Below are 19,116 nucleotides of genomic sequence, written 5' to 3'. Positions count from 1 at the left end.
CCAGAGAAAACTACACATATATTATTTAGGGAAGTTTACCTTGCTGGCAAAAGGATAAAGCAAACCCTTGTGATTCCCAGAAAGGTAATGGAAGGGGAAAGAGACGTGGGATGGAGATGGGCACACAGATGCGATGCTCCTGGTCATAATTAGGGATGAGAAATGCTGATGCAGAAGCTGAGCAATAACAGGAGAATTTGATAAAACCAAGGGCATTTGACCTCACAGGAAGTGTGTGCATTCCAAGACCCTCCCCTGTGCCTCTTGAAAGGCGTGGGAGGTGAGGAACATTTCTGGGTAGAACAAGGCTGTGATGTTTTTTTTCCAACTCAGGAAACAGAGGTCCAGAGCTTGAGAGCGACAGATCCACTTACATGACAACACACGATAAGAGACATTCATCCCAAACACTTTTGTCCATTTGAGGTTAAATTGAAAAGAGTAACGATGCCTATCTTTTCACTCAAGGATCTCAGAATATTTCATACACATGAATTTGTTATCGATCTACCAACAGAAAGCTTCTCCCCCTTAACCCAGGCTGCTGGGAAGGAAATAGGTGTTGTTATGTCTACCCAATAGTTGTTTTTTTATTATTATTTCTTTTACTGTGGTAAAATACACATTGCATAGAATTTGCCATCTTGACATTTAAGTGTTCAGTAGCATTAAGTGCATTCTCATTGCACGGCAGGCATCTCCACCATCCTTCTCCAGAATGCTTTTCTTCTTCCCAAACTGAAACTCTGGACCCATTAGACAACAACTCTCCATTCCCTTTCCCTCAGCCCCTGGCAACCACTTTCTACTTTCTGTCTCTATGAATTTGACCATTCGAAATCTCATATAAGTGGGATCATGCAATATTTGTCTTTTAGTGACCGGCTTATTTCACGTAGCATACTGTTTTCAAGGTTCATCCATGTGGTAGTTTGGGTCAGAATTTCCCTCCTTTTTAAGGCTGAATAACATTCAATTGCATGTATATCCCACATTTTATTTATCCATTCATCTGTCCATGGACTCTTGGGTTGCTTCTACCTTTGGACTATTGTGAATAATATTGCTATGAACATTGGTGTACAAGTTCAAGTCCCTGCTTTCCATTCTTCGGGGGTATGTACCCAGAAGTAGAATTACCAGATCATATGGTAAATTCTAAGTTTAACTTTTTGAGGAACTGCCAAACTGCCCAATAGGTTTTTGCATAAAGCCGACAGAATGTGCCAGGAAGACTACCCTACCCGAACCCCTCCACCCACTCTCCCCCAGCACAGTGTAAGCACACACAGGGGTCCTGAGAGGTGGTGGAGCTCCTGTCTCTAGAAGCAGCGAGGGAGCTATTGCAGCCACATCAATCAGCACCTCTCCTGGGGTCCAGCGGCCAGGGGACAGACCTCACTCGTTTGTGGTCTCTGAGACCATCCAGCACTGGGATACAGTCATCTCTAGATAGGTCACATTGCCATGTGATTTGTTCTCCAAGCAGAAGCCCCCGCTCCGTGACTTTCTTTTTTCACCTCTTCCTGTGGTCTGAATTCCCTCACTCAGTTAATTAGCATGCCTGGCACTGTAGCTTAAGACTTTAATCAGCGTGGGATGGTTTCAGTTAATCGTGTGGCTCTGCATCTGGAGTGGTTTGTGTTCCAGGGTCAGGAGAGGAGCCGGAGATGGGGGACGGGAGAGGCGGCTTTGTTTGGGGTAAGGTGTGGGTGGAGGATCTAGGTGTCTGGGGAGAGAGAATCAGAGCGCCAAGGTGGCTCCGAATCCATCTGGCCACCTGCGCAGCCTACTAGCAAGGTGTGGAAGGTAAGCAGAGCCACTGGGGTAAAGAATTGCACCCAGATAAATGATGGGCTAAATTTAATTTTCAAAAGTGATTTAAAGTGTCAGGCAAATTTCTGATACTTTCCAGAATTACGCGCGGGATGGGGAGTGAGGCAAAGCAATGATGTAGATTGGGAGATTTGGGGTCAGTCTGGGCGAGCGTGGCCATGCCAGAGAATACTGTCTGATGGTGGGACTTTGGAAATTTCCCTGGGCCTGGTTTTCTTTGGGAAAGTCCTGGAAAGGTGAAGGGGTGGGTGGCACTCAGCTTTCAAGTGATGGTAAGCCTTCTACACGGACTGTCAAAATCCTGGCGGTTTCCCGGTTTTAGCATCCATGCTTTGAAAAGAATGGAGAAAACCTAGATAAAGTTCAGAAGAGTAATAAAAAATGACTGAACGTGCAGATAGAAAGAGCCTATAAGAAAAGGTGAAAGGAAGTTGGGTAGCATAATAACTTCCCAGGACTTACGTCCCTGTCCAACAGGGATCCACCCTGATGAAAAGCAAAGAGGAGTACATAACTGTAGGTGGTAAAAGCCCTGAATAAGTCTAGGAAGCTGGGCCAAGATGAAGCAGTGACTGGTTTAGGGGCAGACATCCCAGTTCAAGGAGGAAATACTGTGATCAAGGTAATAAAGGAGAAAAGTTCTTCCAGGCGTTAAACTCCTGACTGAGTTCATGAGGCCTAGGAAGAGCAGTTTGGGGTGACGAGGGAGAGAGGTAAAGCGGCAATGCAATGAAGAATCGGTATTAATGACAAAGATGACAATAATAGTTAACTCTCACTTGCAATGTGCTTGATCATTTACAAGGCAGTTTCAAACCTCTTGGGTCATCTGTGCTTTGGGAAACTCTGTGAATTAAAGGGGATTTTTATCTCCATGTTGAAAGATGAGAAAAAATGGGATTCAGAGACAATAGGATCTCATTGCCAGTAAATGGTGAAGTCAGAATTTGAACCCCGCTCTGCAGGCTCCTACGCTGTTTCCAAACAAATGAAAATGACTCTTGTTTAAAATCGAGAGACGAAGGACTTTACAATTCCAGATATTGGCATTATTAAATGCCAGTTGCAAGATATTTTTAGAAATCTGAATGCAAAGGCTTTGGAGAAGATGAGGTTCAGCAAGCAGCTGGCTCTTTGTGTTGTACACCCCAGAACCCCATGGCACGGCCATCGGAGACAGATTATAGAACGTGTCACTGGGAGAAACCAGGGAGGATATTAAGTTCAGACCAAGAAAATGCTTTTGATTGAACAAGCCATGATTTCCTCTTTAAGCCTGTGCAAAATATGGAGTGCTAGACAAGCAGCCGGAACATATGAAAACATTATTATGTACTTATGTTACCAACTTTCATCATCTATGGCCCCTTTTATTACTTTTTTCAGCTCTAGGCATCAAGTTTTGAAAGATTTTTGCCTACTAAACAAACTGTATTTGTTAAGCAATAATATATTTCCTATTTTTAGTATGGGAAATACAGCACAGAGTATGCAAACAAACAGAAGATAGCAACAATCCAATTTTCATTAGGCTTTTGGAAATACTGAAAGTAACTGTGGACCTCGTTACCACTCATGAATTCCTAGGAATCCAGCTACTTTGGGTTGGGCACCATTATTTATATGCTCACATGACCAGCGTGTCCATGCCCATTTAAGGGGTAGGGAAGGAAATTAAAGAGGCAACAGGAGGAGGGTCGGTTCCTGACTCTGTGTAGAGTCAGGGGGGGTAATTTGTAAGAGACTGATTGTCAGGATCAGTTACAAAAATGGGAAGGTTGTATGTAGGCAGAGCCAAGGCATGGCCCAGGCTGATTGCATGAGCAGTAATAAAAGGAAAGATAAAATTCCAAATGTGCAAAAAGACATCTGAGAATGTGGAGAAAGGGCCACCAAGGCCAAGGGCCAAGCTATAGGAACAGGAGCAGGAAGCTAAAAGGTACCTTGGAAGAAGTAAAAATACACGGTGGTCATTAAGATCGCTCGATGGGCACTTGAGAAAACAGAAAAGATATATAAAGGGAAGAAGAAAATTAAGGTGGAAAGGAAAAAGGAATCATGTGGGATTTGAAAATAATAATTAATTCTTAATTAATTCCAAAAGAGAGCTTCGAGACTAATTGAGCAGACTCTGGTGCCAGTTTGCCTGTGCACGAGTTACAAGTAGCCCCTGCCAAGTGGTACATAATTTTATGGAGGCAGACCACGAAGCAACAGGGAAAACACGGCCTGTGCATTTGCTCATGAAGCACAGAGGCTCGGCCAGGTCAGTGTGATTTATACTTCTTCGTGTCTACTGTCTGATGGCAAGAAATTAAAAAGGACGACCACATCAAACTCTCTTAGCTCAAGCTGAAAGATTAGCTAAGAAGTCCTCCATTGAGATAAAAAGGTACCCCAAATGGAAAAGAATGATTACAAAAAAAAAAAAAAAAACCAAAACCTTTTGTGAAGAAGAAACTGGCAAAAGTGGAGAAGAAAGACCAAGGCTATAGGAAGAAAATTAACATTCCATTTGATCCTGAGTATCGTTATTAAGTACCTCCTATGTCTCAGGCCCTGAGAAATCATGTCGAAAGACATCAGGGCAAAGCTACGTTGGAGAACAAAGAAATTCAAAAGATCTTTAGGAGTATGCAGGAAATAGAAGCATTTGGGCTAAACAGAAATGTCATGTGGAACATTTCACATTAACAAGCTGCTGGTGAAAGCTAAGATAAAGTTTTGGGGTTGGAGAGGAAGCCTCTAGTCATGACAAGAGTGTGGATAGGAAGAGAAATAGCAACAGCTGCTCTTTGAAAGTACCAGAGTGAACAACTTTATGAGCCAGTTGGCCAACATTATGAGAAAGAGAGAGTGAGCAAGTGTCATCTACAAAGCGAGTGGATTACACCTTGTTAAAGAGAGAGAGAAGGGTCTTGGACTTGGGTTCAGTGCTCTCTGGAACCACAAAAAGGATGAAACCTGAAGGAGAAGTTCTGGGAAGGGGCAAAACACTTTAAGGCAAAAGAGAAACAAGAACAGAGAAAGAAGAAGCATTTGAGTTTATTACATTGATAAGAGATAAATATGTGATGAATGGCTCGTTTGTAGAGATATTTGGGCGTTCGGGTGGTGGGAAAATTTAAATGTACATGATATAAATATCTCTGATAACAATGTGATATGAATTCTGTGGAGTCTATTCCCAGGGACTTCTAAGAAAATAACAGTTGGTTGTCTCCCCACGATGCTTATGGGCCCCCTGCTCAAATATGATCCCTCCAGGTCCCTTTCGGTTCTGGGGCTCTAGGCCCCTTCCTGCTTCTACACGGTTTTAGGTGATACACCTGATAGGATGGCATGACTTCTTGGTGAACTACTGGGTGTTCTGCAGAATCTTGACCGCTGTCTCCCGTGTGGTCCTGTCCTAGCTCACCAGAGTCCCTGTGGAGTCCTGTGGTCAGTATCGGAGCTGCGGCGAGTGCCTTGGCTCAGGCGATCCCCACTGTGGCTGGTGTGTGCTCCACAACACGTGAGTACCGCTGGGCCGCTTCCTCCTGCCTCCCCCTCCCCCAGTAATTCTCTCCCTCCTCCTCTTCTTCTCTATCACCACTCTCCTACTGTTTGACCTCTCCCGTCTCTCCCTCTCTTTTCTTCCTCTTCCTTCTATGTATCCTTTGTAAATCTTATCTCCCTTCTTTTGTTCTGAGTTTACTTTAAATTGTCAACTTCCCATAAAAATCTATGGAAATGCCAGCATGGGAACGATGAAAGGTCAGGATATGGGAATCACCCTGGATCGTTACACACTGGAGGTCTGGAAGGAGATCTCTGGACATTTCTGGTTGCAATTTGACTGTAGACTGACATTCCAGGGCTAAACAGCAGGAAAAATGCATTGGACTCCTTTCTTTTTTTTTAAATTTTTTTTTAATATGTATTTATTTATTTATCTGGCTCTTCTGGGTGTTAGTTGTGGCACATGGGATCCTGACCAGGGATCAAGCCCGGGGCCCCTGCATTGCGAGCACAGAGTCTTAGCCACTGGACCACCAGGGAAATCCCTGGACTCTTTTCTCCAGGCTCACGTGGGCCACTGAATCACGTGTGTGATGTCTACTGTCCAGTTAGTGATGTAACAGCCACTTAACAGACTTCAGTATCCCCCCAGAATCTTCTGGTATTTGAGGGGTAAGTTCAAGTGCGTAGCACCTAAGAACCCTCCTCTGCAGTCCTAACACTCATCTGGCTGTCAGAGCACCCTGGGCCCGGGGTCACTAGACCAATGTTTGAAACCCTGGTCCAAGTGTTGGCCAATCCCCCCATGTGGCTCTTCCTTGCTGGCTCCATTTAACTCTCTAGAAGTGGGAAGAAGGCAATGGTATACAGTGGAGACAAATGGTAGCCTGATAAATGAACTGAGGGGTAGAAGTAGGGTACAGACAACTCCCCAGACGTGAGGGGAGAACAGAAAGCCTTTCTTAGGGGAGCCGAAGACCCTTGGCATCGCTGACTGGAGAAGCCAGCAGTAGTTGGGCCCCACCCACTCTGTGGAATTTGGTCCCAGCCAAGCTATGGCTGCGGGAACCCCAGTCTTTTTTTTTTTTTTTTTTTTAATTAATTATTTATTTATTTATTTATTGGCTGTGTTGGGTCTTCGTTTCTGTGCGAGGGCTTCCTCTAGTTACGGCAAGCGGGGGCCACTCTTCATCGCGGTGCGCAGGCCTCTCACTATCGTGGCCTCTCTTGTTGCGGAGCACAGGCTCCAGACGCGCAGGCTCAGTAGTTGTGGCTCACGGGCCTAGTTGCTCCGCGGCATGTGGGATCTTCCCAGACCAGGGCTCGAACCCGTGTCCCCTGCATTAGCAGGCAGATTCTCAACCACTGCGCCACCAGGGAAGCCCAGGAACCCCAGTCTTCTAGTTAACACTTGAAACTTGACACGCTGTGAGTTGGACACAACTATTATAAACTAAAAAGAAGGACTTAAGTTTTCTTACTAAGAGCCTGAACTGTATGTGACCAATGGCATTTACCAGTCATTTCCTGCCTCACTCCACCCCAGGAGTGCCTCTGAAAGTTAGACATGCCCTCTTAAATTCTAACATAACCTCTCCAAGGCCCCAGGATGGGCACCCTCCCCGCTCTAGGTGACAGTCTCAGGCATAATGAGACCTAGAGTTCACTAAGGAAAGGTTTGAAATCCCTCGGATATGCTGTGATGGGAAAAAACGGAGACCCATCAACCTACCCTGAAAAACAAGTAACTTAGAGATGACCAGAAACCGGGTACAGGAGTGTACCCAAAGCTGTGTATCGTAACAGAGAGCAGTGGCGCCTAAGACTGGCTGCCATACAAGAGGATGGAGGAGATTGTATTCAGAATCCAGATCAGCTCTGATCAACCCAGAAGAGTTGCCCAGATGATACTTTGCAAGGCAGAGGGGAAGTCGTTTTCTTTGTCCCACACAGTGCGGCCTCTCAGAAAGGGGCTGTGCTCCAGAGCCATTGCTTCCTTGGGGGCCTTAGGCCAGCTGGCTTTCAGCTTGGCTAAGGATGGCTCAGCTGCTCCCGGCCTGAGGCTCTCACACCTGGCATCATTTAAGGGCAATCAGAAAAGCTGGCCCCCCTCTGACCCTCTATGCCTGTGGGACCCAAAGGCTGGTCTCTGTGTCAGCTTTGATCCTGCCTGCTGATGTCGGCCAGCCCCACATAGCACTGAGCCCTGTGAAGAACAGGGGCCCTGAGGCTCTGAGACGGCGGCAGGGGTGCTGGGGGTACGCCCACCTCCCCTCCCCAGAGCTGAGCTAAACAAGAACGACAGGAGGAGGTACCAGAGACTACTTCCTTCGTGGCCTCAGTTTCCCCTCAGTAACATAATACCTGCCTCCTGTCAAGCAGCAGAAAACAGGGGTGGGCTGGGGTCCAGGTGAAGTCTGGACAGTTCATAAAGGAAGCCATCAGCCTGCACTGGGAAGCCAGCCTCTCTACTCTCAGCATGGCCTAAAGAAAACAGTCACGGACGTGAGCTCTGGGCATCTGCCACCAAGTCCAAATTCCATATTCCCCAGCTGTGTAGCCACCTGAGCCAGCACCCCAGCTCCAAGGTGCTCTGCCAGCTCAAGGTGTGGTTCTCTGTGACCTCGAGCCTCCTGGTTGTGGGATGGGCCTGGTGCTGGGGGCTGTGCTGACGTAAAGCCCAACTCCCCCAGGAGGATTCAGCTCACGAGCGCCCTAGGCCAAGGCTGCCCGCCCACCGTGACACTCTGTACATCCATCCTTCCTCCTTCCCTCCCTCCCGGAGTTAATGGCCAATGACCAGGAGAACCCCCTGGCCCACGAGGCCAGGTGAAGAAGAGTAGATGCCGGGATCTGCTAAGATGCTTGTAATCAGGATATAATGTTTAATTTATATAGAGTGAGATAAACTGATGCTCAGTGTACAGTTTGGAAAGTTTTGATAAATGCAAAACCCAGGTAATCCACACCCCCATCAAGATATGCAATATTTCTTCATCCAGAAAGTACTCTCATGCCCCTTCCTAATTCTTCCCAGTGGGCCTTTCTTTCCTTTTTTGCTTAAGTTCAAGGCAAAGCCAGACATTGCTTCTCCTAAATGTCCAGTTTGCACCCCTTTTCATTCGAAATAGATGCCAACAGGACTTCCATGGCTGAGACTGATGCATGAGGATGTGGGCCAAGCAGGAGGGAAGGGAGAGGCCGTGTGGGAAGGATGAGGGTGGGCCAGAGAGCCTGCAGATGCTCCCCCTGGGGCACCTGAGTTTACTAGGAAGGGAGGGAGGTGAAAAGTGCAGGGGATTTCATCACTTTGGAGGAGCACCATGCCCACACACACCCCTGTGCCAGACACTATGCTAGGCTCAGGGCATACAAGGGGCCTGCATTAGACCTTCTGCCCAGGAGCAAGTTCTTGGGAACCAGACCTCTGGTCCACGGATGGGGTGAGGGATGCAGTCTGTGCTAGAATCAGCACGTTTGTCAGGTCCACGCCGCGGGCAAGACCCTGTGCTAAGTGCTACAGGGCCCAGCCAGCCTGCCCCAGGAAAACTGTGCAAAAGAGCCTCAGGAAGAGGGTTCCTTGTGGTGTCAAGATACATCCATTTTCTGTCACTTTTGCCAACTTTTCCCATGGTTGTAGGGAGTGAGAGGGTGGGGAATTCTGTGGGAAGAGAATGACAGCAGAAGCTGTGTGTGTGTGTGTGTGTGTGTGTGTGTGTGTGTGTGTGAGAGAGAGAGAGACAGAGGGAGGACAGAAACAGAGACAGAGGAACAGGAGGAGAGAGAGAGCATGCATGCAGTTCAAGATGGGGCCCCAACCAACAGGTGGCTCAGGTGGCTCAGGTGGCTGAAAGGGCTGTTTGTACCAGCGAGGGCATAGGTGGGTTGCAGACTGAACGGGCTTAAGAAATGCTCATGTAATTGAAACCCTCCCTCCCATTACTCACCCTCAATTGTCCTGAGCACAGGCTTGCCAACCCAGTAGCACGGAGAGTCACCCCTGTTGCCCTCTCTTGCAGCCCCGGGCCCCAGCCCACAGGCTTGCTGGTTTCTAATGGTAATGACAGCTTCAACAAACTGTTTATTTGTCCATCACCTTGAGCCTTTGTTTTCACGGCCTCCACCCCATTGGGCCTGAGCCTATTCTGACTTCGGTGAAAGACAGGAAAGCCTGAAGTGCACCCACAGCCCTGAAGCCCAGCTTTCACCTGTCCTGGGCCTGGAAAGATCCCTCCAACCCCCAGGTCCCCAGCCCCCTCTCCCTCTTCCCCTCCCGTGCCCAGGCCCAGAAACCCATCAGTCTCAGCAGGTAACGAGATCCCCCACAGACCTAGTCCCATCGATCGGCCCAGACGTTGCCTTTCTTCAGCAGGGTCCTCAGCTTCACTGCTGGGAGGCTCGTGTAACGCGGGACATTGACAGGCGAAAGATAAGCTCAGCTTTTATAAAGTCTTTCCCTCCCCCCTGGGACCCCTCCTCTTTGCAGATGTCTTCTCTTGGAAGGATGCCCTCCCTGGATGGCTTGGCATGGGTCACTGTTCAGGACTCACTTTATATAGTTTCTGCCAAGACAGAGAGAAGGAAAGGAAAGGAAAAATGCCGCTACCTAGACAGAAGGGATGGGTTAAAACTAAGAACCTGTCTGTGGACAGACCCAGTCTGGGCTCAGTTTCCTGCTATAAAATGGTAGTGAAGAGCCATCTTACAGCAACGCCTTGAAAATTAAGGGAGGGATGTGCAGGCAGCCCCCTGGGGGACTAGCTCTGACTTCAGTGGCTGTGTAGGCAGAGGCTATGGGTCAGACCCAGGACCTCCTCCGTGGTCCCTGTGCTGCTGCTGTCCTCCCCGGGACCGGAGGGCTGTGATGGGGTGGCTGGGAGAAACCCACCGCTGGGAAGTCTTCTTTCCCTGACAGTCTTCAGCAGCCATGGGTATGGCTGTCCAGCGGCCACCTGGGAAAGGGCAGAGAGAGCAGTTTGTTCCACAGTCACACTAAATGTCCCCTTAATCAAGTCCAAACTGATTCCAAAATGCCAGTCCTTTTGTGCTGCTTCTTAGCATATCCCGTAGCCTGGTTTTATGTTTATTTTTATTTCTTAACTGGTATCCAAGGGCTACTGAATACTCACCCACTAAGTCAATGATCTCTCCTTGGGCTCTTTGCAGGATGTCTGCACAATCATGAGGAATTGTTCAGATCCACTTCTGCCCAGCAAACTCTTTGCAGTCTATGCTGTGGCCTTCCCTGACTCTTTGCAAAAAATTTATCAGCCTCTGGTCCAGAGGAAAGAGTCCCAGACGAGATCCTAGTGTATTTCAATTTTCCTCGCCCCAGCTCAAGAGATACAGAACCAATCCACAGGGGATTGGTTCCAGGACCCACAGCGGGTACCAAAATCCATGAACGTCAAATCCCGTAGTTGGCCCTCTGTATCTGTGGTTGCACATCGTAGAGTCACGGTACTGAAAGTCCTCACCTGGTCTGTGCCCTTCATATAAGAAACCCCTTACACACCATCTGCCTAGAAGGCTTCCCTTTACTAACCAGTGTGCCTTCCTCCAAGCTGCACATGCCACCTGCCCATTTCTGGGGGCATTCTTGAAGAGCGCAAGGGTAACAATGTCAGGAAACCCAGTCTCTTCCCTCGTCAGGGTTCCCAGATGTGGAGACAGTGATCAAAGAGCCCCTGTGATCTCCAACGTGAATAAGGTCCCTCTTACCTTTTCTGTAAAGGGCATTTGGGGAGCCCTACCCCATTTTTTTCCAACCTCCTCATGTTCTAAACACAGATTCCCCAAATATTGCACTTCAAGCACAGGCCATGACCAACGTGAAGTGTTAAGGATGGGGGATCACCTACAGGGAGAAGCAAGGAGCCAGTTCTGATATCCGAGGCTGGTAGACCCACACTACCTGGAGGGCCTGGGGAGACGGACCAGCGGTGGTTTCCCCCGCCTCCACTCCGGTTTGGAGGTTCACCCAGGCCGGACTCACAGAGAACCCCACTTCCAAATTGAAATTTGCTTGCCCAGCCAGCATCACTGGGAGTTAATATTTCCATCATTGTATTTAGGAATTAATTTCTGGAGAACTTAAGCACCACCTCTTTCCCTCTCCCTCACCCCCTTCCTTTCTCCATTCCTCTCCCTTCTAATTTTCCACTTGGCTGGGAATTCTCCAGCAGTGAAAGTTCAGGCTTAGGGGAGGCGGTGGTAGCTGCTTCTTTAGAGAAGATAATCTCATTGGAACCACTGACTTGAATAATAACCCCTCCAGGGGCCAGGGCCTTTGTCCCCAGGGGCTTTTAGCACCTCTGAACTGGAGCTGGAGGACCAACTGCAGAGAAAGTGGAGGGAGGAGGGGAGGCAAGAAGAGCTTAGAGGGGCCAGACTCCAATTCTGGGGGCCCGGGCTGTGTCCAGCAGGCCTGGAGCGTGCTTCCTGCTGGCCACCTGCAGGTCTGCGTTTCCTGGGGGTGGCGATGGTGCTGGCAGGGATGACTGTCTGGAAACTCAAAGCCGTATAGCATGCACTATTTGAGTCCTGCCTGGAAAATGGATGAAGCAGGGTCTTCCACCATGTCCAAGGTGTCCCCACAGTGGAATGCAAGGACATGCTTTCGGAAGTACCTGGAGCCCCTTTGAAGGAAACATCTAAGCCCCCCGACCCAGGGGTCATGAATTAACCCTTTGCACGTTTCCTAGCTCTTGCCTGGCCTAATGGAAAATCATAGTCCCAGAAGAGCAGGAGGCCATTACCCTGACTGACCCTTTAAGAACTCAGAAGGAATCCATTCTTCCCCTACATTTTCCTATCACTTCTAAGGTCAATGGTCTGTGCTTTTGAACATTTGCAGCTTCTGCCCTCATGGGCCCTGAGGGATAGTAGAAATGTCAAAACATCCCTGACACTGACCTTAAACTTGACTTTCCACGAAGAGAGCTGAGTTCTCAATACCCTTTGACAGCTAGGAAGAAAGCAGAGCTACAGCCCAGACTACTCTTTTCCTCTTTGCTCCCTCCTGCCATCTGGGGCTCCCCCTCCGTCATTAAGAGGAAAAGTGCTGCAGCCATTGCTGTCTTTTCATCTTTGATTTGCCCCGTGGTCCAGTCTGGGAGGAGATCTGTGCTTCTGCATCAGCTGCAGTTTGGAGGGGTTGGATGGGAAAGCAGAGGAGGGATGGGGTAATACTAGGTTTTATTGAGGGCTTATTATGTATGAGCTATGCTCTGTTCTAAATGCTTTACTTGCATCATCTTTTAACCCTCATGATAACCCTATTAGGTAGGTACTATTTTGTCCCCATTTTATAGATGAGAAAACTGAGGCAGCAAGAGGTTAAGTAATTTGCCCAAGATTACATCATTAGATGGGATGTTTAAAATTGTAAGCCATGGGTGGCTTCCCTGGTAAGACCTAAATCTGCGGGAGACGATACCTGTTTAGTTGTGGGCTCTCGGGAGCCATGGAAAGATGCAGCCTCATGAACTCCGGGAGCAGCAAACCATGCAGATAGACCTTGTCTTGAGATCCCTCAACCAAGTTCCTTTGTACCTCCTGCAAGAGAGAAGGAGTTGCCTCTTTTCTATCTGGACTCTATTTGGTAACTTCAGGTGATGTTTGGGCTGAAAGCAGCTTCATTTTTCCTGTCTGCATAATTTAATCAAAGACATTTTTCAGATCTACTGAGTGCTCTTGGAAATAGGAACTTCAAAGTTGGGGAGTCAGTGAATAATTGAAGTCTGTACCAGCTCTCTGGGTCTGCTGTTAATGGGAGTAATAACACTATTAATAGTGATGTCAGTGCAGAAACCCTGGAAAAATCCGTAACATTAGCTTAATGGCTGGAGGTAATGAAGTCCTCGCAGAGGAGCTAGCCTGGTAAATTAACTTCCCAGACTTTTAGGCAGATGCCCTTGTTGGCATGGGTCTGCTAGAACAGCCTGGGGGTGCCTTGGAGACGACCACACTCACATCTGACCTTTCACCCTTGGGATGAGATTCCTAGACGGGTCCTGGAGAATTCACAAGTCTCAATAATATTCAAAGTGTTTCCAGTGGCAGGCAAAAACAGCGATTAGCATAGAGAAGAAGATTGAGAGGACATTTTTAAATTGCCTTAAGCACAGAAGGGGACATCAGGATGGCAAGGAAAATGGGTTTAGTCTAGAAGCTTCAGGGAGGTAGAGCACAGTGGGTGAGAATGGAGGCTCCAGAGTTCATCTGTGTTCATACAGGCTCCCTCTGATTAGCTGATGACCTTGAACAAGTGACTAACTGCTCTCTGTAGTTTCCTGATCTATAAGGTGGGGTTTAAAATGGTTACCTACCTCCCATCATCGCTGGGAGACTTCAGTGACATAAACTGTAAGCCCCTTATCACAGTGCCCAATAAGAGCTCAATGACTAGTAGCCATGATTATTTTCTTCAGAATTGTGTTTTACTTCTGATTACACATCCACTTCACTCCAAGGTCATCCTTTTTGTCCATATCTCCCCATGCTTCCTTTAGTCCACTCCTTCAGTGATTTCTCAGCGAAATTCTCCTCTCAGACCCTCCACTATTAGGCCGTCCCTCCCACCGAGGCCAAGATGCAGCCTCATGAACTCCGGGAGCAGCAAACTATGCAGATAGACCTTGTCTTGAGATCCCTCAACGAAGTTCCTTTGTACCCACTGCAAGAGAGAAGGAGTTGCCTCTTTTCTCTCTGGACTCTGTTTGGTAACTCCAGGTGACGAGGATGACATACTTCCTTCCCCGGGGCTGGGAGGAGAGGCCCCCGCAGGTTTCCTCTGTGCCTGAGAGTCACCCCGAGAGCAGCTCAGGGTATCCAGGTGCCTCTGTCCCCTCACCTTTTACCCTACCCCTCACCCATCTTCTTCTTGAGACAGGTGTTCCCTTCCATATCCCTGGCTGTTCCCTTCCGTACTCAGCTCCTTGCCTGGTGCTGCCTCCTCTCCTGCAACAGCCCCTGACATCCTCCCTTCTCGGCAGAGTCTCTCCTCTTTAACCAAAAGAGATCAGCACTCAGGAGGGATTTCCCTGCAGTCCCATCTTACCTCAACATGACCCTCTGAGGACCCTGCTTTCCCTCACCGCCATCCCACAGCAGAATCAGTAGCCCAGAGGTTCCAAATCATGGCCGCTCGGCGCAGCTCCACGTTCACCAGGCTTATCCAGCTTGGATTAAATACTGTTCCCTGAAAGTCAAATACCTCCGAGCAGTCAACTCCCACTGGAAGGCAGGGCAAGCCCTGGCCCCGGCTGAGAGCTTAAGTGCCTTCCCCTATGTGTGATGTATGCATTTGGGTGACCACCCTGACTTTTATGTGCATCTTTCACAAGCCCCCATCAGTTACGACCGTAAGATCCCAGGTCACCTGGATGTGATCCACTGGTGACAAGGCACACTTTGAGCAATAATAGGACACGGACACTAGGCAATAATAGGGAACCTTCTACAGCAGTGATGCTGGGCCGTGGAGCTGGGATTCGGATCCGACGCAGCCTGGCTCTAGAGCGAGCTGTGAACTTCTACACTCTGCAGCTTCGATCCCTCCTCCCCTCCCTCCTGCCCGCCTACGTTTACCTTCTGTCTGCTGGGCAGGACATAGGCAGGGGATTCCAAAGTCAGTCAGGCATAGTTTCTTCTTTGGAGAAGTTCACACTTGGTAGGAGAGGGCTGCGCTTAGCCTAATAATTGTCATATAGTCTAAGAAGTTCTAGATGGTGGGAAACACCAAACTTTGCTCTTAACTTTGCCCGGGGTGGGAGTGGGTTGGTGGGAAGAGGGACCCACGGCAGATGCATTATAGTTGAACCATGTCTAGAGGAACAGGTGGAAGTTGGAATGGGGATAAATGTGGCGAGAGGGCAGTGCAGACAGAGGAGCTGGCGTGCACAAAGGCGAGGAAATCGGAAAGAGGAGATACGTGGAGAGAGCAGTCTTGGTTTGCGAAGGGAGGGGGGTGCTGAGGCTGAGTGGGGAGGGGGAATAGACAGGACTTCCAGCTCTTTCTGTGAATGAGGAGGCCCTGAGGGCACTCTGGGGTGACTGTCAGGGTTTCGCATGTGGCAACCAGTGATTGGAATTAACCTTCTTCCAATTTGGGCTTGATGGGGGAGGACCAGGCTGGAGGAAGGAAACTAGAAGGTTAGTCCTGGGCATGCTCAGTTCGGACACGTCCTAGGAGCCGCTGGCCATGCCTGACCTCCGCGCCGGCCCCTCACTGGACCAGCGGTCTCCTCCTGAGTCCCTGATCAGTCGCTCTGTCCTTCTCAGGTGCACCCGGAAGGAGCGCTGTGAGCGGTCCAGAGAGCCCCGCAGGTTTGCCTCTGAGATGAAGCAGTGCGTCCGGCTGACCGTCCATCCCAGCAACATCTCCGTTTCTCAGTACAATGTCCTGGTAAGGCCGTGGGACCGGGATCCAGGGACGTCGGAAGAGCCCTCCCCCCGCCAAAAAGGGCCTCAGCCCAACACCCCTCAGGAGGGCTGGGCCCAGGTGGCCAGCAAGGCCACTCCAGAGCAGGGCAGGGGTGTTAAAGAATGTGTCCCCAGGGATGGAAGATGGGGATGTTTGCAGGACTATCGGGGAAGAGGCTTTATGCACAAGGGGTAGAAAGACAGGGAAAACTGACATGAAAAATGACAGAAAGAGTGACCAAGAGAGGGAGAGTGTTGGGAACACTGTCGTTGTCTTTGAGATGGCAAAGATGTATGTGCAGAGGGAGAAAAGGGGGCGATGGCACCCACGTTCTTGCTGGGCACCTGGTGGTTGGTGTTGCCGTTTTCCAAAGTTGGGGATAACGGAGAGGAGCCTGACCAGCAGTTCCCCTGGGCCTCAGTCCTGCCCGTCTTTCCACCTACAAATCCCCTAAACGTTCTGTTTCCTGGAGCCAGATCCATTCAGATGCTTATTTCTTTTGTCTCTGTCTCTTACCATCCCACCACCTTCTCTGTCCTCTCCTGTCATAAATTGGGTCTCTCTTCTGTATGTCAATATTGCCTCATGCTTGTCTTTCTTCTCTTTCTCTCTGATCTCTCTTGCTCTCCCTCTTTCTTCCTTTATTCCATACTCTCCTTTTCCCGTTTCTCTCTCCTCCTCTCTCTCCCTCTTTCTTCCTTTATTCCGTACCCTCCTTTCCCCATTTCTCTCTCCTCCTCTCTCTCCCCCTACCTGGCTGTTCACAGCTGGTCCTGGAGACATACAATGTCCCAGAGCTGTCAGCTGGTGTCAACTGCACCTTCGAGGACCTGTCAGAGATGGATGGGCTGGTGGTAGGCAATCAGATCCAGTGCTACTCCCCAGCAGCCAAGGAGGTGCCCCGGATCATCACGGAGAACGGTGAGTGGTCCCCAGAGGCAAAGCGGGGTGGCAAGTCCTTCCTCCTGCCGCCTGGATGATGAGAACTCAGGACAGACACGGGGGATTGAGGGAGCGCACAGGAGGGGAGGGTCAGAGGAAGTGGTGTGCGTTGGTAGGGATGTCACAGGAAGAGGGGGATGGAGTGTCCCTCTGCTGCCTTTGGAATTGAGACCAGGTGAGCATCCAGGAGTCACCCTCACCCTGGGTGAGGAGCAGTGCCAAGAGAGCGGGAGAGGGAAAGGCCAGCACGGTGGCAGAGTGTGCCAGTCAAGTTCAGAGGTCATGCTGGAGCATGAGGGGGCACGGGAGGAGGGATGGGGTGCAGGGGTCATCTGGTTCCTTACCCCCTGCCTGCACTGCTGGGTCTCTGACCCTGAACCGTTGCCCCCCCAGCCCCGCCTCCCCGGAGCTTCCTGTTGATGGCCGGCTGCCACGAGAAGGGCAAGGTGGACAGAGGCCCAGCGCTGGGAGGGACAGGCGGCCTGGGCAGCCTGATTCCATGTTGGCCCTCCCATTTGGGCTTGTCACATTTGTTCCGAGCTGATTGATTAATGAGCCTCTCCGGGAAGGCACAGAGCAAGGGGCCTGGGGTCCGGGCTGTGAATTAAACATGGGCCCCAGCTCCTCCCTGGTGCCGGCTGAGGATTCCAGGGATGCCTGCCCGAATGGAGCCCACCAGAGGAGGGGGTGTCAGCACAGGGTCTTTCCTTACAGAGAGGGGGCACGAGCTCGTGAGCGCTCACACACCTCCATGTAAAACCTCTGGCATAATTTGTGGCAGCGTTGCCAAGAGTCTGCGTGTTTCTCCTGGTAGCTAATCAATGTGTGTATTTGTAATTCTGCGCGGGCTGCGTGGACATCATGTATGTGAATGCACATCTGAACACCTGTCAGAGTGTGTGTGTGTGTGTGTGTGTGTAGACAGGAAAGGACCTGGTGAGCAAATGAGAGGTGGGTGCCGGGAATACAGTGTGGAAGGAGAAATAGACCAGAATCACCCTCTGCAGCTGTTCTTGGGGTTGTCCTGGGACCAGGCCCGACTGAATCCGAATCCGGTTAGAGCTGAGCACACCCCCTGGAGAGTGGGCTCCCCTTTGCCAGGGTGCATTACTCTCAGTGGGACCCGACACGGGACAGAGGCCGTCCCCCACCCCACCTCCACCTCATGGCTGGCTCCGCCCACAGGGGACCACCATGTCGTCCAGCTGCAGCTCAAGTCGAAGGAGACAGGCATGACCTTTGCCAGCACCAGCTTTGTCTTCTACAACTGCAGCGTCCACAATTCGTAAGTGCCCCTCCAGCCTCACTCAGCTCCCTGTATCTGGGGTCAAAGTTCATCCAAAGATAGAAGACCCCGCCACTTTTCCCAAGGGCTTACCATCTAGAGGCCCTGTAAGGCGACCTCCTTCACCCCTAGAAGGACAGAGACTCCCTCCTCTGGCACCCACAGGGTTAATGGGAAGAGGCTAGAATGGGCAGAGTGATAACCTGTGGGCTGGGGAACTCCAAGTCCCTAGCCCGTACGTCTTCTCTGGCATAAGTCTGCTAACGTGATTCACTTTCCACCATCTGTTGAGGAGGGGGGTGCTTATGACCTGAAGAACAGAGCGGCCAGCACCCCAGGTGAGAAGAGGGGTCTGGGGAGGGAGGGAAGGCCCCACGTGTGTCCAGGCAGTGGTCCATCAAGTCACCTGAACGAACGCTCAGCTCTGCACAGTCCCCTGCAGGCTGGGTCGGGACTCAGGCTGCGACCGTCAGAGGCGGGCTTCGGCCTGGGGTGGGGTTCTAGCTCTGGCTCCGGCTCCAGCTCCGGCTCTGTTTGACTGAAGCCTCCACTTCCCGGGGGAAGCCACGGACGACGGAGGCTTGGGCTCTGGAGTCAGACCAGCTAGGAAAAGTAACCCTTCTGTGCCCCAGTATCCTCTGTAAATGAGGAAATAGTAGCCCTCCTCCTGGGGGGTCCCCCAAATATGTAACAGCTGACATGGCAAGGGCACGGTCCCATCGGCTGGGACGTCGCTGGTTGCTGCCCCTGCTTATCAGCCCTGCTCAGCCCACAGGATGGCTGCGAGGGCTAGAAGATTGCTTACAAGGAGAGCGGTTAGAGCCATGTCTGGCCGACTGTTTAGGCACTGTACATTTTACTGTTACTATATTCTTATTTCCTCTCCAAAATGATGGGCCTGGATAATATTGAGAAGGTACAAACCTGTTTTTCACCATAGAAACCTTTCTTCAACCAAAATTAGGTGTGAAAGCCCAATATACAAAATAGATGGAAGCAGGAGATGGTTGAGGTTCAGGAGGACCTGGAACCCCTCTGTCTAGGAAGCCCACACATCTCACACAGTCTCCAAAGAAGCTTCACGGAACCCCCAAGGTTCCATAGAGCACAGTTTGAAAGCCATAGA

General features: G+C 50.1%; 1 protein-coding gene across 6 annotated transcripts in view; it reads left to right on the top strand.

Annotated features, from left to right (window-relative positions):
* PLXNA4 (plexin A4) overlaps positions 1-19,116 on the top strand; it is a 608,610-nt gene that overhangs the window by 499,009 nt on the left and 90,485 nt on the right. For all 6 annotated transcript variants that reach the window (XM_082399137.1, XM_082399134.1, XM_082399139.1 and 3 more), the window contains 4 exons: positions 5,250-5,350; positions 15,622-15,745; positions 16,531-16,684; positions 17,891-17,990. In XM_082399137.1, coding sequence (XP_082255263.1) covers positions 5,250-5,350; positions 15,622-15,745; positions 16,531-16,684; positions 17,891-17,990 — 479 coding nt within the window. The remainder of the gene's footprint in view (positions 1-5,249; positions 5,351-15,621; positions 15,746-16,530; positions 16,685-17,890; positions 17,991-19,116) is intronic.

The sequence above is a fragment of the Balaenoptera borealis genome, assembly GCF_965194805.1.
Source record: "Balaenoptera borealis genome assembly, chromosome: 7".
Taxonomy (NCBI): Eukaryota; Metazoa; Chordata; class Mammalia; order Artiodactyla; family Balaenopteridae; genus Balaenoptera; species Balaenoptera borealis.
The sequence above is the reverse complement of the archived record's forward strand: the minus strand, read 5'-3'. Positions and strand labels throughout refer to the sequence as shown.